Source organism: Alosa sapidissima, chromosome 11, assembly GCF_018492685.1.
Source record: "Alosa sapidissima isolate fAloSap1 chromosome 11, fAloSap1.pri, whole genome shotgun sequence".
NCBI lineage: Eukaryota > Metazoa > Chordata > Actinopteri > Clupeiformes > Clupeidae > Alosa > Alosa sapidissima.
The window spans coordinates 38,012,896-38,033,079 of record NC_055967.1 but is presented as its reverse complement, the minus strand read 5'-3'; the positions used below and the strand labels follow the sequence as shown (position 1 = coordinate 38,033,079).

General features: G+C 44.2%; 1 protein-coding gene across 1 annotated transcript in view; it reads right to left on the bottom strand.

The window, feature by feature from the left end:
- Window positions 1-11,017: 11,017 nt before the first annotated feature.
- plxnb2b (plexin b2b) overlaps window positions 11,018-20,184 on the bottom strand; it is a 112,483-nt gene continuing 103,316 nt past the window's right edge. The window contains exons 21-36 of the mRNA XM_042109659.1: window positions 19,931-20,067; window positions 19,509-19,609; window positions 18,964-19,193; window positions 18,531-18,712; window positions 16,853-16,919; window positions 16,330-16,476; window positions 15,827-15,983; window positions 15,070-15,170; window positions 14,580-14,664; window positions 14,204-14,355; window positions 13,769-13,929; window positions 12,135-12,282; window positions 11,858-11,922; window positions 11,604-11,679; window positions 11,343-11,417; window positions 11,018-11,148 (exon numbers count right to left, since the gene is read on the bottom strand). Of these exons, the coding sequence (XP_041965593.1) occupies window positions 11,044-11,148; window positions 11,343-11,417; window positions 11,604-11,679; window positions 11,858-11,922; window positions 12,135-12,282; window positions 13,769-13,929; window positions 14,204-14,355; window positions 14,580-14,664; window positions 15,070-15,170; window positions 15,827-15,983; window positions 16,330-16,476; window positions 16,853-16,919; window positions 18,531-18,712; window positions 18,964-19,193; window positions 19,509-19,609; window positions 19,931-20,067 (1,989 nt within the window). The 3' untranslated portion in view covers window positions 11,018-11,043. The remainder of the gene's footprint in view (window positions 11,149-11,342; window positions 11,418-11,603; window positions 11,680-11,857; window positions 11,923-12,134; window positions 12,283-13,768; window positions 13,930-14,203; window positions 14,356-14,579; window positions 14,665-15,069; window positions 15,171-15,826; window positions 15,984-16,329; window positions 16,477-16,852; window positions 16,920-18,530; window positions 18,713-18,963; window positions 19,194-19,508; window positions 19,610-19,930; window positions 20,068-20,184) is intronic.

Here is a 20,184-nt window from a genome sequence, read left to right as displayed (position 1 = left end):
TGGCCCCCTATATCATTTGTAAGTATGGGCCCCTATCATGTGTAAGATTGGGCTCCTATCATGGGTAAGTATGGGCCCCTATCATGTGTAAGATTGGGCTCCTATCATGTGTAAGTATGGCCCCCTATATCATTTGTAAGTATGGGCCCCTATCATTTGTAAGTATGGGCCACTGGATTCAATTTGACACGTTGGACACGTTGGATCATCTCCAATGATCAAAATTTCAAATTTCATGCCAGGACATTGCTGTATTAACAAAATCAAACCTTATTACATACACATATAGCCAAAATGTGCAGGTGAAACACATGCCAGTCATCCAATTTGACATATTGTATCTCAAAATATAATGCCATTAAACTTGTATGAAAAGAAGCACATAAAATCAGGGAGTCTTAGTCGGTGGTCTAATGGTGTCATTTTATAGATATTTGGAGGACATGCTTAGCTTGTAAATTGAAACTGAAGCCATGCAGGATAAAGCATGGCAGCAAAATAAATTTGTATGACACCAATCCTGGGGCTTTGATAATGATGCAGAGCTGCATGTCAAGAAAAAAAAAAAGTTGAGCATAATGTTAAAAATACCAAAACAGGACATGAAGTCATCAGAAACTAGTTCAGCTACTTCACTATTCCTTCGCATTATGCACACAACCAGAAAAAAACTTCAACTTCAAACACATTTCATCATGTCAGGGGGGACACAAACAGCCTTTGAACATGCACATGCCAAACCTCACATCTGTTTGTGGTCAGCTGATGTTTCATTTATTAGAACAACTGTCTTTTCACCTAACTGTATTTTTAGAGATTGCACTCTTCCATAATGTGTACCAGTGCAAGTTTATCTTTAGGCTGAGAGCTGTGGATCGATCATATCCTCCTTGCTTTTGGCAGGTATCAAAAGCCAGCTTGTTAGAGGTGAGAGACTTGTGGAGAGGAGACCCAAACATGTGTGAAAACGCATATGAGTCACCTGGGGTCTGACTGTACAGAGACGTGCAGCATACACAGCGCACTGAGCAGGTTCAGTGTGTTCAGTGTCTAGGATATCTAGGTTCAGTGTGTTCAGTGGCTAGGATAGGAAATCCCAGTGTAGCTTGGCTTGAAAGATAATAACCAAGTGTCATTAAATTAAATACATAGAAATTAAATACTGACCAACATAAAGTGTTGTGTGTGACCGCTTTAACTAACTAGATGTACCACATAGCGGTACAAAATATGACCGCCGCTTAGTCCTGTACATCCGTTCCGCGAAAATAAATCACACTTCAATTTGTCTCCATATTTTACTCCATCCCCCACTCTTGAAACTTTTGTGTATGCTTGTTTGGCATGCCTGAGTGTGTGTGTGTGGCTGCACAGAAAGTAGCCTACTGGTGCTGAAAAGGTGAATAGATTGTAGAATAGCCAAAGAAGATTTACATTGTTTTAAAACCTTTAAAATCTCTAAACAATCACAAGTAGGGCAGTTCATCACAGTTCATCCATTGCAACTGGATTGATGAAAGGTCACACCTAGGTTACATTGTATTTGGGAAAAGCAAAAGGTATCAGCATAATGTTATATTTTTATTTATTTATTTATAAACAAACATATCTCTGTCAGTTCCATGCCGTTTTGACAAAGGTCATTTTTGGATGGATGGATTTTTTGTGAATGTTTCTTCTTCTACATAAGATTTTAGTCATCTTTAGTTGATACTTTATTGTCAATGCACAAATTAAGTAACAGTAGTCTGAAACGTTATTGTTAATGCACAAATTAAGTAACAGTAGTCTGAAACGAAATGCTGTTTTACATCTAACCAGTGGTGCAAATAACTGACATGTCCAAATGGGCCTTGATGAAATGCGTCGCTAGACTGTTCATACACATTTTAACGGCCAAAGTTGAAGAGCTGTTGTCCGTTATTGTTCGTGCAAATATAGGCTGATTCATGTTCCCTTGCATTGTGTAACTGAGGTCCATGGCTAGTCTGGCTTTCACCAGACCAAGCTCAGTCTTTTAAGAAATCAAAAAATAAATAGCGGTCAGGCTGGGTTCACCATAGCGTCCATAGGCACCCGATATTGTTTAATTTTCCGATTGAGATATCCACGCTCTGGCTATTCTAAATGCAAAAATGCATCAGGGAGTTATGACAAAACTGTAACTAACAAACTAGATCCTAATAGAAAGCTGTTAGCTTCCCTAAGCTACAGGCTTATAAGGTAGGCCTATTTACAACATAAATTGTCAATAGGCTATGCTGGCGACACAAATAAAATCTCCTTTGGAAACCAATGGCTTACGCCTTACCGTATCAAGCGGACTTAAACTGCCATATCGTGGCGAAAAGTTGTAATAAAATTCACGCAGCCCCATGAGTCAAGGAAAACGCGAATGAAGTAGCCACTTCTAAATGGGACCCACTACACAGTAGCTTAAAGGGGTGGTTCAGGATTTTGGACATAGGACCTCATTTCCAAGTAAGCAAGTGTGATATTTATCAGTGGAGACCGTTTTCAACACGTTTCATCCAGTCCTTCTAATTGCAGAGTTCGCAGGTGCTAGGCTAGCGCAAGTCAACGGTATGTGCTAGCCTGCCACTAAAAACAGTCTTACCCACTCCAAAGTACACCCAAGGCAAATAAATTATAACGCCAGACTATCGATGTAAATGTCTGTATTGATAGTTTTATTTCTAACATTATTCTATCCTTGCATTTCAACGATCACATTGCATTTTGAGGGACTAGTGTCTTAGCAGCGGCCGAATTATACTTGCTCCAGTTAATAGTACTGCGCCAAAAAGTAAACAGTAAAGCGCACTCCAATGGGGATACCTAGTAGTAGCCTTGGTAATATCAGTCCGCCGCTGAGATGCAAAATGACTACTACCAACTTCAGGGAACAAAGTATAACTATTGCAACGCGATGCGAGGGTAGTTGTATTTCTTACACTATTCTATCAACACAGACATTTACATCGATTGTCTGGAATTTGCCTCGAGTGTCCTTTGGAGTAGGTAAGACTGTTTTTAGTGGCAGGCTAGCACATACCGTTGACTTGCGCTAGCCTAGCACCTGCGAACTCTGCAATTAGAACGACTGGATGAAACGTGTTGAAAACGGTCTCCACTGATAAATATCACACTTGCTTACTTGGAAATGAGGTCCTATGTCCAAAATCCTGAACCACCCCTTTAAGGTGTGTTGCTAAAGCAGCCATTAAGAAATGAAGGTGTCATTGTTTGGATTCTTCACACACACATGCTTTTTAATTTCACAGACTACTACCAAGCTGGAATCAAAGCACATCGATTCCCCTCTCACACCCTGCACGCACTTAAAACAAAATAAACAAGCATCTCAGTCTCACGCATGTATAGGCAAAACTGTATCAGACCGGTGTAACGTTGGTAAATCTTCCATTGCACAGAATGATTTTTGTAGCACATGCAACAAATGAGAGTCGAAAGATACAATTACAGTGCTGCTATCAATTTGCTTGGTATAACCGCATTTATAGTTTTCTACAAATGCAATCAATCAAATTGGCCTCCATCACTCAACCAACGCCAACGGTAACATTATTGTACCTAGGTCCTTATTGATATTATAAGATACGTACCTGCAGTAAAAACCAAGCATGTCCGATAAACATCCTCAGATTTATTTCAGCTTCAAGAAGAAATGTGAATTACATTTCATGTGAACATCGTCCTATCCTTATTAGACGTTCTCTGCGGTAAACTACAGTCCTTTTAGGAAGCGTCCATTGTTTTTCCAACCCACTTTTAACTTCCAACAAAATTACGTCTCACTGCAACGATGTGCCATCTAGTGGACAAACGACTACTTATCGCCAATACTGGAAATGCAGCCATGATGATGATGATGAATATTTAGCTTTCTTTTAATCCTACTGAATTTGTAATTATGTATCGGCCGTTCTAATACCGATAGTATGTGGGTGCCTGTGTGTGTGTGCATGTGCATGTGTATATGTGTGCACCGCCATCTACAGGTCAATGAGTGTACAGTCACTAAATGTACACATAACCTAATTTTTTTTAGCCCCCCCCATGGATGAAATTCTACCAATCTTGGCATACCCCCAGAGAATGCCAGGTCAATCATACACATACAATTTGGTGCAGTTCTGAACATCTTAACTGAATATAGGGGCGATTAAAGCAGAATAATATTGCATTTTCATTTTTTACCGGGGGGGGGGGGGGTGCAAATCACAAATGAGTGAATATGGGCCAGGTTGATGTGGGCCCTTGAGACCAACATACCATAAAAGATTCTTCATCCTCAGTGCCACGGTTCAGGTAGTTATTTAGGAAAAACTGTTTTGTTTTTTTTTTCCGGTTCGGGAGGCCCAGCACGGGGGGGGAGTGGCCCCCGGGGACGAAACTAAATCTTTCCGTAAAAGTCTAGTGGGGCTACATACCCACCAAATTTCATGTGCACCGGTATTTCGGTGTCCCAGGTATCGTTGACCAAAAATTCAGGAAGTAGATGATGGGTGGGGGGGAACTTTGACAATCATTATATGACCGCTTCGCTAGCGGCGGTCATAATGAAATGATTTGCTGTTTGACTAGCCTCATGAGTCCATGACATGATGTTGAGTTTCTGCTGGAATGGCCGAGGTAGCCTGAAATAAGTATTTGGTACACTGTGTTACACTTGACCTGCACTTAGTTCAAAGATGAAGCTTGAACACCAAGTCCAAATTACTACTCTTTGCTTTTCAGATACATAACATGTCTAACATTGTGGGAACAATACCTCTATCTGCAGCTCCTAAAAATATCGGTGTTGCTAAGATACAACACATTTGAATGGATGAGCAAGCTGTTAAAGGCTCTGTGTTATTGCAGCATCCAGTCCATGGACATCAACCACAAAGCCCACTATTACGGAGTGACCTCACTAGATGTTCTGTGTATTCCCTGCTGCCGCACACAAAACTCACATTTCGTTATTTACCCAGCATCTGCTGAGAAGTTATTATCTTGGCAGCATCTGGTCCAGCACTCAATCCATATTTTAAAAAGGAGGAAATTATTAGTCTGTAAAAGTAGCTCAGGTGAGTGTTATAAGCAGGGCTTGTGAGTTATCAATAGGCGTACCAGCTCACGCATATATGCACCGATGAGACTTCTGCACGCACTCCCTTCAAACTCCAGCAGGAGAAGCTCGATCTTGGGGGAAGCAATGGGGATATGGGGATCGCATATGGCGATAATGAAGCTTTATTATTCTGCATTGCACAGTCCTTGGAGTCATTTTTCCTGGCTGCGTATCTTGTGTTGAATCCCACAGTATGCTCATAACTTTGCCTCCATGGGAGTAAGGCATCTCTTTGATATCCCCTCCCCTGCTCAGAGGTTTGTTATGGAGAGAGACGAGAAGCAATTTTTTCTTTCATCTTATTTATTTTTCTCTATTTTGCATTTTTCGGTGATTCTAATAATATTTATACACAGCACTCGGCTTTTCACGAGAGGAACAAAAATAATGCGTTGATGTGCTCTCATGTTCTACATAGTTTTGAAAGCGATCATTACAGTTGGGAAAGACTTCTGCTCAAACAAACAGTTGTTAGAAAGAAGTTTATAAACCCACAAAACAATCTGGGTTTGCATGAATTAATAATAAAATATGGTCAGAGTAAAAGACAAAGCCCCAGGAAAAAAACAATTCAACTTTCTTTTTCCATTGTGGAACATCGTTAAACATTCAAGGCTGATGGTGAAAAAGCCGCTGGTCAGGAGAATCCAAAATCATTCCATTTGGAAAAAAATAACAGCTCTCCTGCTACAGCATTCCCCCTGGGTTGGTGCAATAAGGAGCATGAGTAGGCCTATTGTACGAGTAGGCCTATTATATGAGTAGGCCTATTGTAAGAGTAGGCCTATTGTACGAGTAGGTATATGAGTAGGCCTATTGTACGAGTAGGTATACGAGTAGTCCTATTGTATGAGTAGGCCTATTGTAAGAGTAGGCCTATTGTAGGAGTAGGCCTATTGTAGGAGTAGTAAGAGTAGACCTATTGTATAAGTAGGTATATGAGTAGGCCTATTGTATGAGTAGGCCTATTGTAGGAGTAGGTATACGAGTAGTCCTATTGTATGAGTAGGTATACGAGTAGTCCTATTGTACGAGTAGGTATATGAGTAGGCCTATTGTAAGAGTAGGCCTATTGTACGAGTAGGTATATGAGTAGGCCTATTGTAAGAGTAGGTATATGAGTAGGCCTATTGTAGGAGTAGGTATATGAGTAGGCCTATTGTATGAGTAGGCCTATTGTAAGAGTAGGCCTATTGTATGAGTAGGTATACGAGTAGGCCTATTGTACGAGTAGGTATATGAGTAGGCCTATTGTAAGAGTAGGCCTATTGTATGAGTAGGTATACGAGTAGGCCTATTGTACGAGTAGGTATATGAGTAGGCCTATTGTATGAGTAGGTATACGAGTAGGCCTATTGTACGAGTAGGTATATGAGTAGGCCTATTGTAAGAGTAGGTATATGAGTAGGCCTATTGTACGAGTAGGTATATGAGTAGGCCTATTGTAAGAGTAGGTATATGAGTAGGCCTATTGTAAGAGTAGGCCTATTGTAAGAGTAGGTATATGAGTAGGCCTATTGTAAGAGTAGGTATATGAGTAGGCCTATTGTATGAGTAGGTATATGAGTAGGCCTATTGTAAGAGTAGGCCTATTGTAAGAGCCCCCCCCATCTGTGCATGTCTCTGTTTACCCCTGTGCATCAGCCTGCCACAACATTCTTGTGTAAAATTAATTGTCCCCCCAGTGATGCTGTGCTGTCCAGGTCCTCGGGCAACAAGACGCCTGCTCTGCCATCCCTGTGTCCCTGTCCAGTTGAATAGGGAGGAGGCTCCATTGCTGTGTTTGGACTAAGCTCTGTGGACACAACGAAAGTTGAACTTTCTGGCAGAGGTTCCAGAAAAACACTACACACAATCCACCAAAGCTCCATCCCAGCAGTGCGGCACAGAAGAGAGAACATGTTGCTTTGGGCCTGCGATCTGCCTCGGGGCCTGCACAGCTTGTAGTCACTCAGGGCAAAATTCATTTTAAATTAGACCATAGAACTTCACAGCATAATGTCACATGGGTTGTCTGAGCTGAAGCAGACTTTGGTTGAGGCAGCGACCTGCACCATAAGAGTAGAATAGAAATGCTAGTGGACAATGATGATGTTTAACCCTTAAACTGAGTGAGTTTTTGAACGTTCTAACAAAAGATTCCATTCCGCAACAATTCAAGGTTCTAAACGTTCCTTGTCCAACATTCCTGTCACCGGTGTGACGATACATCTTTAAAGATGACTCAGTGACAATTTTTCCATCCTGTTGTGGTTGGACCAGCAGCTTAAGGCAAATTCTGGATAATTTTCTTCTGAAGGGGATTCTGTCAGCTTTGTTACATTTCTACACTTCCAAAGCCTCTGACCACTGGACTGCTGATGTTAAAGGTGTGTGTGCGTGTGGTTTATGACACTTTTTGATAAATATAATAAGTCTAGTCAATTACATAGGAATCATTTTGTGACTGTTTCATAACCTGGCAGAACACTTACAGTACAGCAATATGCAATAAGCCAAATAAAGTGAAACACGACTACCAAGCTGTAAATGAAAGTTTCTCTTTATTAATAATGCATGGAACTGCCTTGATCTTTTTGACCACACACATCTGAGAAGTGAACAACTCCGTAGGACCAGACCAGCCTGTGAGGGGAGGGTTCTTCTGAGATGCCTCTGATGGAAGAGTGACAGGTGGTCTCCGACATCCTGCACTCCATGCTTCCCCTCCCCAGGTCTCTAAAGCACTACACATTTACACACAAGGGAATCAAATCTCGACAACAGCACAACAAATTGCTTTTCTCCAAATTAATGCATAGGATTGCACAAACAGAGTGTACAGTACAGTGTCAACAGGATACTTCTTTTGAACAAAGGCATATATTATAGAACATGTAGATTTTAAAAATAATAACTGCACAGCAGTAAGAAAGGTCATTGTCGAGTGTAGATACAGTTGTTTTCATACACATAGTGAACTAGCGTCGAAAACACAGGGGAGAAAACACACCATTTGAACAATCTGCGCTATTCAATACTCTACTTAGAATACTCTTTTTGCATCAAGACTAAATTGAGGAATGGCAGAAATTGTGAGAGACATTCTTATGTCCCCAACAACTTCGGTTTTAAGTTTGTTTTGGGCTCCTGTTAGCCATCCACCTCCTAAAAAAGCACACACCACAGACACACATCCCCCCAATAAAATGCACATTTTGTTTGTCAAAAAACAGCCAACATCGTCACCACTCAAGACGTGCGTCTCCAATTGGCACAATATGGCAGCAGCACACATCTACCACGTAACACCACACAACACCACGTCTCAACGACGCCACGGAGCTCCTATCAGCGTACCTGCCATCAGCACTCATGTTATTGATAACAATAATCGCAATAAGTAGAATATTCTGAATAAGGCACATATCGGTAAAAAAAAGGCTTAAAGAAGCTTTGCGTAGGGGGCAGAATGGGGGAGAGAACTAGAGAGGGAGAGAGAGAAAGGGAAAAAAAGAAAATCAGCAGTGTTAAAAGCATGGAGTCAGCAGCCTGCATGCAATTAAGATCAAAAGCGTCCCCCGCTGCTTCCATTATGCAGAGTGAGTGTGAGTGGGCAGTGCCAAGAGCCGCCAGGCCATGCCGCTCAGGCTGAGTGAATCCTCACTCCACAGAATGGGAGGCATCAGAGCCATCGGGAGGCTACATTCGAACCATCTGCCACCACGCACTGGCAAGTCCATGCTCGCGATGTGGCGCTTTCAGATAAGTATTGTCAGTGTACGTGACAGGAATTTTTGGACGAGAAAAAAGAATACTGACTGAGGGGCCTATAAGCGTGTGGGTTCTGGCTTTTCCATATCAGAGAAATCATGTGTGGTTATTAACACGAGTGCTGCAAGAAAAAGCCAAGTGGGGGCTTGGGACCTTCAAGCAGATGTGTGCACAGGATGGGTAGCCTACTGTTGAGGAATCAAGCGAGTAGAAGCACTGGTGTTGCTTCTAATGGAGTGATTTGCTTAAAGCAGAACAGAGTTTGTGCACTGGAGCTGATATTTTAGGCATGAGTTTGGAGAGTTTAGGCTTCGAGCCAAATTAGTTGTGCAGTGATTTAAAAATAGTTGTTTTGTTAAGAAGTTTAGTACAATTGAATTGAATGGATCCCCCCTCAAGGACAATGGCATTTCCCCTTCAGGTCACTTATCCTCCCCCATGCTGCATCACGTCAAAGCAAGACAAAATTCATTTCTGAAATGACAGGAGAAACGCAACCGTGCGAAAAAGTCAACATCAAATAAATCCGACAAATGTCAAAGATCCGATGATTAGAAGTGAGGCAAATTATTGTTATTTACCTCCTCCAGTACAAATATAACACATGATCACTGCCCTAATGAAGTTAATTCAGTCAAATGATCACATAGCATTCTTGGGTCTGGCAGAATAATGATCTATTTATACAGGACTTGGAGATGATCAAGCTGCTTTCATCAGAGAATTAAATCAAATGCTGTGATCTTTACAATCTATAAAATGATGTTATAACTTGCATCAGCCTATTAATAAAATAATATTTTGTGTCTAAAACAAAAGTAATGTAATTCAGACCCATCCATCCCCGTAAAATAATAATAAAACAAATCTGGAAAATATAAAAGTATCAAAGTGACATCGCCAATATCAATAAACACCTCTCTTGAAACGCAACAAAAAAAATCTTTAAGTTGGTCCTTGTGAACACTACACTGTGAACATGTGAGGAAATAAATGTGCTATTGATCTTGGTATTGGTTTTCCAGTGTTTCCCTGCAAACTCGGATTTCAAAACACACTCATCATGCCCAAAGGGGCGTTGGCGTTTGGGGCCTACAAACAGACTGGTGGCACAGGGCAAGGAGATCGATAGAAAAAATTCAATTACAAATCAACAAAACCACCAATGCCAGCGTGTCAGTACCAGCCTGTCCAGTTATTGTTAGCCAATACCCCCAGTCATGACCCTACTGTGGACCCACACTCTAACACACGCACACACACACTGGACCACACTCTCAAACACACACACACACACACACACACTGGACCCACACTCTCAAACACACACACTGGACCAGAGACAGACCATATCCAGCCAGGGCACAATTGGATTTCTCACGGGGCGAGACAAGACGTCCGGCCTCCGGGTTGGACGAGGCATCCGGTGTTCTTCGTGGGCGCCACGTGCACATGTTCTCATTCACACGTACACGTACACACACACACACACACACTCACACTCACAGGCCTTAGAAACAGTCAACACAATGCTGTCTATTTAAAAAGTTAATATCTCCTTATAAAGCTTTCCGCATAAAGACTGCACAATTAAAAAAAATATATAATACAATTCTTAAAACTTTTTTTTTTTTCTCTCTACACAAGAAGAAATGTAACATCTGATTATCTCAAGAGGCCAGTGTTCTGTCCGGTCTATTTGACCGGCCTGCTTCCCATTGCTCTCTATATAGAAGGGGAACTGGGGCGGCTTTCAACATGGACTCTGCCGTGTATGATATGGTGGAATAGTCTACGACCACACCGGTCCAGTCATTGTTAATTCTGGAGAGCTCGCCCACCACGAGCTTGGCACAGACAGGGGTGGGGGGGGGTTCTGTAAATAGAACCCTGTGTCTCGCGCATTCTCCGTCTCGCGGCTGGATGATGATTTTGGACGCTCTCACCAGAATCGGATTAAACCTGCTGTGCCTCTTGTGTCCACTCATCCCCCCCAGGCCAGTAAAATAGCCCTCCAGCCCCCCCTCCCCACGTCACCTCAGCCCTAAAAGGCACTGGCAGCTCAGTACCACAGCAACAAACCCAACCCCACCCCACCGTACCTCCACCCCCCCCCCCCATCCCTCTCTGTCACACACCCCTCCCAGCGGCTAGAGATCAGTCACTTTGTTCTCCAGCGCAGCGGCTATCTGCTGCAGCCGCAGGGTGAGCTGTTTACTCTGCGCGGCTGGGTCCTCGTCTAAGGACATGATGATCTGAGGGAGAGAGGGAGCAAGAGAGAGAGAGAGAGAGGGAGGGGGAGAAGTGAGTGAGAAAGAGACAAAGAACAGAAGTAACACATGAGGGCAAAAAAAAAAAAAAACTCCCTTGGCAGCTTAAGGCGGTGAAATCCAGTCTGGCCACTGAAGCAGCTAGGTTCTACACATGGGTGCTACAAGGTTCCACTCACCCCATCGTAGTACTTGCTGGCGTACTGGTAGAGCTGGTGCAGGGCCACCTGGGTGTTGAGCTGCTCCGTGTGGGTCTGGAGAACACAGAGAGGAGAGAGAGAACACGTCACTCACAGTGATCAGGGACGCGGATCCCTGTCCTCTATTGATGTTTCCGCCCGCATATCCGTTGTCTTGACCTTGGGTGCCCGGGGCTGAGCCAGCCGCCCCAGGAGAGCTATTAAGATTTAAATGGAGTCAGTGAGCTCCGGTACTCTTACCCTCGATATTTCAGCCAAATGAGTGTTCATGTCCTGATCGCTGACTGAGACCATCTGCCGGATGCCTTTGTAGTAGCTATAACGGAAACACATTAAAAAAGAGGGGAAGAGAGAGGGAAGAGAGAAGAAAAGAGATGGAAGAGAGAGAGAGAGGAGAGAGAGATAAGATAAAGATCCATCATACATGATCAGTATCCACATGCTTTTATCTGATTATCCAAACCCTGGTCTGTGTCAATGCAAATACCACTCACTCGTCCACCATCTTCTTGTAGGTAGAGATTTCCTTTGCATAGAGTAACTTGTTGCTGGGAGAGTCCTAAAAAGGGGAAATATAATATGTACATAGTAAAGATAATGGAATGCTATCCTTAATAGCTGAATGCTGACATGCTATCCAGCTGTCCTCATTGGTGTGAGGTGTCCCTGCAGGCTCTCCTGCTCTGAGGGGGGGCCCATGGTGTGAGGTGTGAGGGGGGGCCCCATGGTGTGAGGTGGGGCCCATGGTGTGGTGGGTCTGCAGACTCTCACCCTGCTGAGTTTGTGCTCAGTTTTGGTGCACGCGTCCATGAAGGTCTGGGCGATGACCGAGAGCGAAGCGTCCATCACCTCAGTCGTGTGGACGTCGAAGATGAAGTGCGGGTTCTTTAGGATGTTCACCCAGAACCTCAAGGGCAAGCTGTGGATAAGCAGAACGTCAGTGCTAACGTTAGCATTGCTGTGGATAAGCAGAACGTCAGTCTCTCCCTTTCTGGCACTAACGTTAGCATTGCTGTGTGGATAAGCAGAACGTCAGTCTCTCCCTTTCTGGCGCTAACGTTAGCATTGCTGCCAGACAGGCATCACTGAGACTAGCGTTGCAGCACATAAAGAAACTTCAGCGCACAAGAGAGCATTCACACTTGTTTACACCACACAACAACTCAGCTTAATATTTGAACAAGAATAATACAAATTCTTGGGGTAAAATTGTCAAAGATTCCTTAAGATGGGCACATGTATCATTTATTCATCACATTTGACACAGTAACTTATTCAAGACACCCCGGTGTTTACATTTCAACACACACAAAAAATATATCAAGCCTTGTTAGTCAGTCGAAGCACACACACTCAGGGGACCAGCGTGTGGTTCATTTCATTTCATGCCGAAAACATTTCAACCTCAGAAAAAAAGAGAGATTACTTGGCTTTTTCATTTATTTATCCATTTCACTCATCAGATTTTTTGGGTGCCCTAATTGAGATGAGGAACTCTGGGACTCACATTGGATTGGTTGGACTCTCTGAGGGGCCAAGCCAGCAGTCTCAGAGATGTACAATGGAAAATAATGGTTTTAATCAAATTAGCAGGGGACATAATTAGCATGTTTGTTTGATAGTCTGGCTGCTTCATGCCTTCATACTTAATAGAAAGGTCCCTGCTGCTTTGAGGAAAGAAAAACACGTCCGACCAAGTCGACGGTGTAATTGTATTGCTCATCACCCCATTCACAAGTCCCTGATCCACACGTCAATCACTGGCATCCATAGGCGACGCGTTAACTCAAATAAACAAACATCGACTCTGTGCTAATTTATGCGCCCAGAGGCCCCGAGCCGCAGTCATTAGGAATACAAAAGAGCAGAAATGGTTTTGTTTTATTTTTTTCTCACGAGTCGGGAATGTGCTCTGGCAGCATTTGGCTGGTTGGTTGGCTCTGATGGCAGGCAGAGGTAGTGGGGAAAGAGGGAAGCAAAGAAAGGAATAAATAGAGTGAAAGAGGGAGTGAGAGAGAGAGAGAGAGAGAGAGAGAGAGAAAAGATGGAGAGAGTGTGAGTGAGTTTAGAGAGAGAGGGAGAGAGTGAGTGAGAAAGAGGGAGAGTGTGAGTGAGTTTAGAGAGAGAGGGAGTGTGAGTGAGTGAGTGAGTGAGTGAGTGAGAGAGAGAGAGAGAGAAAAGAGGGAGAGAGTGTGAGTGAGTTTAGAGAGAGAGAGGGAGAGAGTGAGTGAGAGAAAGAGGGAGAGTGTGAGTAAGTGAGTGAGTGAGTGAGAGAGAGAAAGAGGGAGAGAGTGTGAGTGAGTGAGTGAGAGAGAGAGAGAGAGAGAGAGAAAGAGGGAGAGAGTGTGAGTGAGTGAGTGAGAGAGAGACAAAGAAAGAGAGAGAGAAAAGAAAGAGATGCGCACCTATTGGTTTTCCAGATGTGAATAGTTTCTTCGTCCACGTTGTCGTGCTTCAGCGCCTGCTCGTCCAGGAAGTCGAAGAAGTACTTGACCGCCGGCGGGACCACTGCCCCCGAGCAGAGAACGCTCCGGAAGAAGTTGTCAACAAACTGCTGCAGCGTGCCCTGGAACACCCACACGCATTTGTTTTTATTTGACTGATCCAAGCAAAGGAAAATATATGAACAAAAAATCTCTGCCAACAAAAGCTGGGATTCAGTGAACTAATACACTACCACGCCCCATGGGAGAGCTAGCAGTGCAGCTAGTGCAGGATAGAGCCACTGATTAGCAGAAACAGCACTGATGCCTGATGACTACTAATAAGAAATGTTCCAGTAAAGTGGGCGGCGACTGCAAGGGACTCATTTTTGATGGTCAGAAGCGCAGGTGGCTCACCTTGACCGAGAGCAGACGGGTCAGATAGATCTCCGTAATGGCTTTGGTCATGGACTTGTCCTTAATGCTCCCCCTCTTGGACTTGATTTCGTCCAGCTCATCCATGGGCCGAACGAGATGGAACACCTTGTCTTCGTCCAGCAAAGCATTTCCTGGGAAAACAAACAAAACAAAGTTTCTGAGTGAATTCACAGACCTTGGTCTAGCTACGTTTTCCCATTCTAATGACTCTCATTTTACATTATATCTGTTGTGTGCCAACTGTGTACACACACACACACAGTTTTAGGAGTTGGTCGTTCTTATCTTAAGCCATTCTATTCTTAAGCTTTTGAGCCGATTGTAGCAAGGGAATGTGGCTGCAGCGATCACTTACTCTCCTCATGGTTGTCCTGATTCTGGTCAAAGGACTGCTGAGTGTGCAGAACTCTGGACAACACCAGTGTTGCATTGTCTCGGACCTGTCACACACGCACGCACGCGCGCGCACACGCACACACACACACACACACACACACACACACACACACACACACACACACACACACACACACACACACACACACACATTAGGAAAAGAACAGCAAAACCCCCTAAGGTCTGTTTTTCATTAAGTCTGAGCATTGATGAATTGCCTCCACCCATCAGCCTGGGTTTTAATGAGCAGTTGATTAACTCTTAATTAGATGTTGATCTGAGTGTCGATAAAAATCAGGTGGCTAAACTGTGCTGAAGGCTGATTGTGGCATGACATTCCAAGATAAGACGGACATTTCTCCACTTTTCACCAGACTATAACAAAAGATTCACTTTGTAAACTCCCTCCCTTGGAGCGGACTTGTTCTTCCAGACTGGGCAGTACTCACGTTGTAGTGGGCCAGAGTGTTCATTCGTCTCCATCTGCCTTCTTTCACCGAGGTCACGTCCAGGTCAGAAAGAATCTGTCCGGTCGAGCCGGGGCGCCACTCTGCACCACAGATCACAGAGGTCAGACTCTCTGTCGCCGCACAACATGATATTCATACAATAGGTGTGTGTGTGTGTGTGTGTGTGTGTGTGTGTATGTGTATGTGTATGTGGGGTCTGAACCGCCTAAAGCACCTTCTGACATTGGCCACCATGCGTGTCAGTGCTGCGATCCAATATGCTGTTCAATTGCCTTGAAGATGCTGTCCATTAGAAACATACGCTCAATTTGGTGCCCAATCTGGCAACCAGTACACTGGATTGCCCTCCGTTTGGAATGCCCATGCCTCACTCTCAACTCTCATTTCCAGCCTAGCGCACAATGCTAGCGCACTAGCGCTTTAGCAACCTTTCAGCTGCACACCCACATGTAGGAATCTGATTAGCACCCTGAACGCAGCGTTCTGCCTGGACATACAGCCACTTTACAGGCTACCAGCCGTCCTGTATAATCAGCCATGATTAAATGTAGAAAAATGGCCTCCAATTCATGATTAAATGTAGAGAAATGGCCTCCAATTCAGTCTGTTCCATGCAGCGTTGGACAAGAAGTACTTTTATTGTGCATATGAAACTCAATTCTTATGAGTCAAGTCAAGTAATAAGACAAGAACCCTAAAGCACACGTTATCTATCTGCAGTACATGGTGGGCTCACCTAGAGTGACGCTGTCCACCTTGGGCCTGTGTGAGTAGGGTGTGTTCCTGTACACCTGCTCGATGACCTTCTCCTTCACCTGGGAGATGGTGTCGCAGTTGAGCACCTTCACTGGTGTGATGTCCGGACCCTCCCCGTGGACCAACACCTGCAGAGTCTGAGGTACAGAACAGAACAGAGAGCGTTAACTCATGAGAAGGCGTGATGTGAATAATGTGAAATCTGCTCGAACATCGTGTGCAGCAGCACTCTGGGCATTAGTGACTTGCGATTATTAAGCTCTCTTTCCGATTTCTCTTTGCAAAATGTAATGACAAAAAATTGTAATGCCACTGCGACACGGTGACAAAAAAGTTCACATTTGATAAAAAAGAAAAATGATGTGCAAATCAGCCACCATAAACAGAGACAACAACAATCAGCTCTGCAAATGAAGGGCCGTCTGTGGAGGTGTCAGGTGTTTGGTAACTATGGTAACCATTGAGCCTAAACCACCCCCTTACCAGCACGCAGTACTCCACATCATCTCCCAGGAGGCCTGTGTCGTTCAGCGTGTACTTGGCCTTCTTGACCATCGCGTCCACCGGGCCCTTCTCGATCTGATGCTTTAAGCCTCTGAACAGCTTGTACAGGGGCTCGCCCGCAGTGTCCTATGAGAGACAGAAAGGCACAGCAGTGCTCTTAGAAACCAGAATCAACTCAATTATAGTTCATGTTTTATGGTGTGTGTATGTATATTCCTCTCAGCCTTTGTCTGAAGCGTTTATAAATCTTCTGAATTGAGTGGACATCATTTTATGGTGCGTCAGGCAGTGTTTGGCTATTAAACCTGTGACTGTGACTATGACTACATTCAAAATGGCTCCCACTGGCCGGAGACAAATTGAGTCATTGTTTGGGATGTCAAAACAGCTTGCTGGCAATTTCCTATATAAAAAATACACCGCCAATCGGCCACAGCGGAGGCCGGGCCCATAGCTCTTCACAAGCGGCCGGTTGTCACGGCGACCACGTGAGCGCGTTTACCTTGAGGAACTGGTAAAGACAGATGGACATCCAGTTGCAAAGCATCCGCTCCACCACCGTCTCTGACCTAAAGGGGTGAGAAGAGAAGCAGCGAGTAGGTTAGCGCTTTTGTGCGTGCGTTTCCCATCTCGACCATCCGTAAATCAGCGTGAAATATCAGTCAGGCGTGCCCACTGCTCGTGCTCACAGAGAGCGAACAGTAGGAGTCCAGGAAGAGTCGCGGTTTCACGCACAATTATAATCAAAATCATTTGAGTGCAAATACTGCTCTGAGTGCTTTCTTTTCTCTGGATGTACATAGCACTACAAATTGCTGCATCTAATTGTCAGTTATTTGCTAATCAAGGCAACAGGCAAATAATGGAACTATCATTATGTTTACCAAATCAGAGGCACTGTATGGTGAACTCAGTCTTCATCATATAATAGCTCCACAAATTAATGTCAGTAAGAAATTAAGAATTAATCCTACAGTCTATCTGCTGATTGATGTTAGTACTCAATGCAATTACTCATTGTAATCCCAAAACTAAGGCAAATATTATTATTATTATTATTATAATATTGCCATCATCACCATGATGAATATCAAATGCTGCGTATGCAAATGCCACCACCAATATTACATCACCTCCGATGCTGACACTGACTGATGAATATGTTTGTTAGATAATTATGGTCTGCTGTGTTTACTGGTTTGTTATGAACAATGGGGTAAATTACAAAACAAAACAGAAAAAGGGAGTTTAACTATAACAGAATAGGCTCAACACAGGAAGACCAACAATAGGCGTGGAACACAAGTCTCCATCAACTGCACGGATATTTAAAGGGGTGGCTCTGCCCACTCCTAACAGGCCACACCTGTACACAATTAAGGAGACAGCAACAGCAACAATAGACCTCTGAAGTTAGCCTACAAAAAAGCTGTACTCTTAAAACGGATGTGTTGAAAACAACACAACTTGCGTTGTTTTTTAACACATCTCTGTGTCCAGATAGGGACAACACAGTTTGTGTTGTTTCTTTTTTTTAATTTGTTACACAATATGTGTTGAAATAACCCAACTTGCATTGAAAACAACACTACTTGCGTTGTTTTTTAACACATATCTGTGTCAAGATAGGGACAATACATTCATTTTAACAGTGTGCCATCTCTGACATCCGGTATCTGGCGATTTTTCCTATGGGAAAATAACATGGGGGATTTTGAATTATCGCACCTGTTAAACTCTCGCTGGGATGAAAAAGTCTGAAATGCAGACGTTTTCCTGAACACACTTTTGTCCTCTGCCTTTGAGTGGATACTGTGATCTCCGGTGCGTGAAGGTGGCACACTTAGATTTTTGCTACCCCAGAGCTAACTTGCAATGCAACTTGCCATAGGTAGTTAGCTTCAATAACAAACGGATCTCCTTATATGGGCAAAGATGGCCATTTTGGTTCTTTTTTGTAGGTGAACTTCAGAGGTCTATGAAGGAAACAGCACCACCAAAGGTAGTTGAGGGACGTAACAGATTCTGGATTCAGTTCAGAACAAATTCTGTCTGTCTGTTTGTCTGTCTGTCTGTCCTTTGTCTGGGGCAGTGGCACAGCCTCTCAGATGGCAGAGCATCTGTTGCCTGTTGAAGGGGGCGAGGCGAGGTGAGGAGGGGGGGGGGGGGGGGGGGTCTACCTGCGCAGCATGAGTTTGGGGTTCTTGCTGTCCACGTAGCTCTCCATGAGGCCGAGCAGGAGCGTGCGCATGATGTCCGTGTAGTACTCCAGCTTGCCGTGCAGGGCCACCGTCAGCAGAGAGGCGAAGTACACCTTGGCCCGGGCGTTGAAGTCCGGCCGCGACTCAAGGGTGCGGATGAACTGGATGACAAACAAACAAACACACAAACAAACACAGTATCGAGAGGTTCAGATCAATCTGGATCAGATAAATGTCTAAAGGGTGCAAATGAAGTGGCAACATTCATACTTCAATTGGAATTCATGTATGAACTGCAAACATGACCAATAAATGACATGGTTGAAAGCATGGGCTGCCAAAAAGAGAAAATGGTTTATTTGGTTATTTATGATAAAGCCCATATCATTTGAAGCAGCCGCTGTGGACCTACATTGATGAGGAAGGTCTTGCTGTTGAGCAGGTTGGAGAACTGGTTTAAGGCCTGGGCCACGACGGCCTTCCGGGCCTCTGGGATGTCCAGCTTGCCCGTGATCATGACGTCATTGGCTCCATCCTTGGAGGGCAGGAAGAAGACCCGGTCCGTATAGGTCTTGTAGTCCAGGAAGGGGATGCGGCCCTCGCCGACCTCGTTGGTGTGGTCCTCCATTTCAATCATCAGATCTGTGCGGAAGAGACCAGAACATGGGAGACATTTACATTTGCATGTGTCTTCTCCCAAGCTACTTACAAAATAGTTCAAATAGTTACGGTGTTTATGCATTTCAGTTAAACACTTTTCCTCTCAGTAGACCATGTGTGCCCCCTCAGCTCAACTATAGGGGGGGTTTGATAGGAAGTAGCGCTTGTACTGTAGGCACCAGTGAGGCTACAGGAACATAGATGGATAGTTTGTAGGGAAAGAAAGGACAGACCAGGGGAGTTTGACCACCATGTTTTACAGCCTGACTAAATGGAGGCGGATGTTTGGGCGCTGACCTGTGAATTCCTTCTTGCAGCGGTCTCGCACACTCTCCTCGAGATTCTCCAGCTGGTGTCTGACCTTCTCGTACTCCCGCTCAGCTTGCTGACTCTTCCTCCTTTTGACGTGCAAGCAGGCGGACACACACACACACACACACACACACACACACGGCAAGGTTACTGGATAGCTTGTGAAACAGTTATGGACACAGTTTATTTACTTTTTGTGTTCTTGATGCATGCACGCGCGCACACACACACACAAAGGATACTGGATATCTTGTGAAACAGTTTATTTATTTTTAGTGTTCTTGAGCATTTTGTTCGTCTTCAGGCAATATAAACAACCATAAAATCTGAATTCGTCAATGTCTACCCCCTGTTTAAACATCTCTCGTAGCTCATCAGTAAACCACTTCAAAACACGTTTTCTTTACCGGTAGCAGTAGGCTGACGTGGCAATGATCAGCAGCATGGGAATGATCACACCGGGGATGATGATGGCCAGTGGGACTTCATATTTACTCTCGTACACCACATGGCCAACCACCCACTCCCTGTTTCCAAACTTGATCTGAGGGAGGAAAGAACAGAGCCAACACAACCGGTTTTAAAAAGCAATCGCCAATTACACGGCAACCGACCAACGCCGGAGGGCACGGCTTCTTTTAATTCATTTTTTCAAGCAGCA